This window comes from Myotis brandtii, unplaced genomic scaffold (assembly GCF_000412655.1).
Source record: "Myotis brandtii unplaced genomic scaffold, ASM41265v1 scaffold1040, whole genome shotgun sequence".
Taxonomy (NCBI): domain Eukaryota; kingdom Metazoa; phylum Chordata; class Mammalia; order Chiroptera; family Vespertilionidae; genus Myotis; species Myotis brandtii.
This window is the reverse complement of record NW_005353498.1, coordinates 1,024,461-1,028,925: the sequence shown is the minus strand read 5'-3', so window position 1 is coordinate 1,028,925 and position 4,465 is coordinate 1,024,461. Positions and strand designations below refer to the sequence as shown.

The window sequence follows — 4,465 nt, the reverse complement described above, 5'->3', positions numbered from 1 at the left end:
GAGGCGCGTGCAAGGCAGCCCCGGCGCCCCAATAAAGTCTGTTTTGACGAGACAAAAAAAAAAGTTACTGGCGTGCCACGTTTGGCATGCGTGCCAGGGGTTGCCCACCCCTGCCCTAGGCTTCCTGTCACTGCAGCTGTCACCTTCAGGAACACAGGAGAAGGGCAGGGACTTACGATGGGGTGTCCTCTCCCACAGGAGCTCATGGGCCAGCACCCAGCCCAGAAGGGCCAAGCCCATAATTTGGCAGAAGCAACAACACACCTAATTTCTGGAAAAGGAAAGTGAAAGCTAAACTGTCCTCTTCCTGCAGATGCCCCATTTTGGAACTTCTCATTGGTTGGCCTAGATCACATGCTAATCAGAGGGCGGTTCCAGCACGTAGAAAGTTCTAGCTTCCTTTCCTTACTCACACCTACTCCCCTGCATCACTCTCGATGGCACCCACTTCTCACCGCTACTCCCGACTGCCCACGGATGAAAATCCCAACAAGCTGGAGGACCACAAGCTGCCAGTGTGGAGGAGGATCCTCCAGGGCCTATTGCTGGTAGCGGTGGTCGGTCTGTTTGTGGCGGTAGTGGTTTTGGCTGTCAAGATGAACAGCCCAGCTTGCAAGGATGGCCTCCCGGCTGAGCAGGAGTGTCGAAACATCACCCACCTCCTGGAGCAGGAGCTGACCCAGGCCCAGGAAGTCTTGCGGGGAACTGAGGCCCAAGCTGCCACTTGCAACCAGACTGTGGTAAGTCACTGCCCCTCCTAGAGAGGGCCCTGTGCTTGGGGGACTCCCAGGGTCTGGGTGCTTGGGGACGCCCAGGGTCTAGGTGGAGATCCAGATAGACCTTGAAACGGCCCCTAGGACCCTGCATGGGGAGTCTGAATTTCCCCACCAGGGTTTTGGGTAGCTCTAAACTCCCTCTGGGGTGCCAGTGTGGGACCCCAGAGCACCCAAATAAGGGGCCTCAGTATCCCCAGTAGGATGTGGATGAATCTCCAAACTCTAGGACATTGGTCTAGGGCAGTGGTCGGCAAACTCATTAGTCAACAGAGCCAAATATCAACAGTACAACGATTGAAATTTCTTTTGAGCCAAATTTTTTAAACTATATAGGTAGGTACATTGTTATTAATAGGGTACTCCTAAGGCTTAGGAAGAGCCACACTCAAGGGGCCAAAGAGCCGCATGTGGCTCATGAACCGTAGTTTGCCGGCCATGGGTCTAGGACAGCTGGGAACTTCCCTTGGGCACAGTCTTAGGGAAGCTGAATTCCCCTCTGGGGTTTGGGATGGGGAACCCACCAGACTCTGAAGAAGGCAGGGGCATTTTTTTTTTTTTAGTTTTTATGTATTGATTTTAGGAGAGAGGAAGGGAGAAAGCAAGAGGAACATTGATTTGTTGTTCCACTATTGATGCATTGATGGGTTGATTCTCAGTATGTGCCCTGATCAGGGATTGAACCCACAACCTTGGCATATTGGGATGACGATCTAACCAACTGAGCTACATGGCTCAGGCAAGGCAGGGGTTCCTGATACCTCCACTGCATCCCTGAAAGGCAGCATTTTAACTGAGGTCTTGATGTGGGGGACCTTGAAATTCCCACTGGACATCTAACTTGGGTACAGAAATCCCACAGTGTTCTGGGTTTCAGGGGACATCTAACTCTTTTTGGGCAATAGCCCAGGGGATCTGGACATTTCTCCTAGGCTTTGGGCCAAGAGAGTCTTCAAATTCCTAAAGTGGGGGGAGGGGGGGTTTGAAACTCCCATTTTGAGGATCACACCCTGAGAGGGTGGGAGACAAGTTCAGAGAGGGTTGGCAGGAATCCTGAAAGGGGTTTGGCCCTGAGCCCCTCTGACTCCAGGGCCTGGAGAGGGAGGGGGTCAGGGCCCAGGGACAGCAGCCAACCCACCAGGGACAAGAACCCCAGTTTCCAACACCCTTACTCTTCCTGGGCATTTCAGGAGACCCTCAAGATTTCCCTGAAAGAGGAGAAGGCTGGGCGCCTCAAGCAACAGGAGCTGGTGCAGAAGCTTCAAGGTGAGAAAAACACAGGCCCGGTTGCAGTCAGGGAGTTTGCAGGAGCCGGTCAGGTATTGAAGAGGAGGGAGGGGGAGGGCCTCTGGATTGGGGTCGGGCTAGAGGGACAGGACCAAACCCAGTGGAAGTAGGAAGGGGCGGGCATGCCAGACTTCTAAGGTGCACTGGCTCAATGAAGGCGGGCTAGAGGCGGGGTCCTGTCCCGGGGTGGGGCCAGTTGAGGGGCGTGGCTACGGTGCGGACACACTCTCTGTCCCTCCTTAGAGGAGATCAAGACATTGAATCAGTCGCTGCGGGACAAATTCTCGGATCTGCAGAAGAAATCCGGGGATCTGGAGAAGAAATCCGCGGATCTGGAGAAGAAGTCCACGGAGCTGCAGAAAAAATCCGCGGATCTGGAGAAGAAATCCGGGGATCTGGAGGAGAAATCCGGGGATCTGGAGAAGAAATCTGCGGATCTGGAGAAGAAATCCGCGGATCTGGAGAAGAAATCTGCGGATCTGGAGAAGAAATCCGCGGATCTGGAGAAGAAATCCGCGGATCTGGAGAAGAAATCCGCGGATCTGGAGAAGAAATCCGCGGATCTGGAGAAGAAATCCGCGGATCTGGAGAAGAAATCCGCGGATCTGGAGAAGAAATCCGCGGATCTGGAGAAGAAATCCGCGGATCTGGAGAAGAAATCCGCGGATCTGGAGAAGAAATCCGCGGATCTGGAGAAGAAATCCGCGGATCTGGAGAAGAAATCTGCGGATCTGGAGAAGAAATCCGCGGATCTGAAGAAGAAATCCACGGATCTGGAGAAGAAATCCGGGGATCTGGAGAAGAAATCCGCGGATCTGCAGAAGAAATCAGCGGATCTGCAGAAGAAATCCTCGGAGCTGGAGCAACTAAGGTCAGGACACTCACCCACCCCAGGCCACGCCCCTTCCTCCTTCCAACCCCAAGACCTAGGATCCCCATAGCCCTGGGGACAGAGTTGGAGTCCCAGCCTTGTCCCTCCAGTCACCCAACTCTGGGTGGCAACCGGCCACTCCCCTGCCCAGTGACCTGGTGGGGAAGGAGAAGAGATTTTGAGGGGCTTCGAACCCAGCACCAGTGCAGCCAGACCTGGCAGCCTCCTGAGTTGTCCCCATCTCCTCCTCAGAAAAGAGAATGAGGACTTGGTCTCTGCCGAGGGCCCCCCCGACTCCGGGATCATCGTCCTTCTCTCTGTGACCGCCGTGCTCCTGATCCCCCTGGCTCTGCTGGTCTGTTGCCTCTGAAAGCCTGCTGGTGAGGAGGGGGCTGGAGAGGGATGGGAGGAGTTAGGGACGGTCAGGGTCTGGGGTGGTGGCCTGCCTGTGGGGAGGGGGCTGGCGGAGAGAGAGCTCAGTGAGGAGCTGTGGGGCAGAAATACAACAGTGGGGACCAGCTGTGTTACCCTATTAATCCTGTCTGTTAACTGTGACTGTTCCCTTCTGATTAGGCACATTCTAACCTGGCTGAGAGCTGTTCGCCCAGGGACTTGGGGATTAACCTCAGAATGCAGTCCAGGCTCCTTTTCTGAGAGTTTCCTGTCTACTTGGAAAGATAACAACCTAGTCCCAGAGGCGCTCTCTCCCATTCGGCCAGAAATCCATCCTAATAAACTTTCATAGGACTCAACCTTGTCTCTGCTTAATAATTGACTCAAGGAGTGACAGGCACCCAGGCCCATCTGTGTCGGGTTCAGAGGGAGGGGTCCAGGCAAGCGTGGGGTGAGGCTCATGGAGGGGTTGGGGCAAGTTCTGCCTGACAGCCTTGTTGTCTCTTAGGCCACCACCTGGACTTGCCTGTTTCCCTCTGGGTTTCCCTGACCTGGCAGTTCTGAGGGACAACATGGCTGTGGGGAGGGCAGGGTTAGGGGGAGGCCAGGAGCCAGGTGGCAGGGGGTGGTTCATGGGGCAGCCTTAGAGGTGGGGACGCATCAAAGTTGGCCCAAGGCTGCCACCCCCCCACACCTCCTGGCTGGGCAGGTCATGAAGTGGGAGGGGGCACCTGTTCTTTGCTGTCATGGTTTCTGGAAGGTAACTTCTTCTGGGGTCTTTGGGTTCCACAAAATAAGCATCCCCTTTGGGGGAAGGAACTTACTCTGTAGTTCCTGGAGGATCACTGTGTCAGTCCCAAGCACCTGGGACCCCTTGATGTCTACACCAGCCTCCTTGCTCCAGAATGTTCCCAGAAGCCCACAGGGTTTGGTCAGGTACCACCCCACTGCCTACCCAGCCCTCTTTTCTGATGGATTCACCCTAAAGGGCTGTCCACCCTTTCCCCACCCCCATCGGTGCTCACTCAGTGCTCAGCATTCTAGTCTTATCTCCTCACCCAGCTCCTGAGGCTCTTGTTCCCCATCCGTTTCCATGGAAATGGAGGCTGTGAGGAGAAGGACATCTTGTCTTGGTTCCCCA

The 4,465-nt window shown here is 55.0% G+C and overlaps 1 protein-coding gene across 4 annotated transcripts in view; it reads left to right on the top strand.

Moving 5' to 3' along the window:
- The first annotated feature begins 415 nt into the window (after positions 1-415).
- The window catches only part of LOC102259429 (M protein, serotype 24-like), a 15,436-nt gene continuing 11,386 nt past the window's right edge, over positions 416-4,465 (top strand). For 2 of the 4 annotated variants that reach the window (XM_014538353.1, XM_014538357.1), the window contains exons 1-4: positions 416-740; positions 1,964-2,039; positions 2,304-2,931; positions 3,184-3,311. In XM_014538353.1, coding sequence (XP_014393839.1) covers positions 438-740; positions 1,964-2,039; positions 2,304-2,931; positions 3,184-3,301 — 1,125 coding nt within the window. In that variant the 5' untranslated portion in view covers positions 416-437 and the 3' untranslated portion in view covers positions 3,302-3,311. Of the gene's footprint in view, positions 741-1,963; positions 2,040-2,303; positions 2,932-3,183; positions 3,312-3,504; positions 3,596-4,465 lie in introns of those variants that run through there. The other 2 variants (XM_014538349.1, XM_005856704.2) reach the window with 2 other exon arrangements.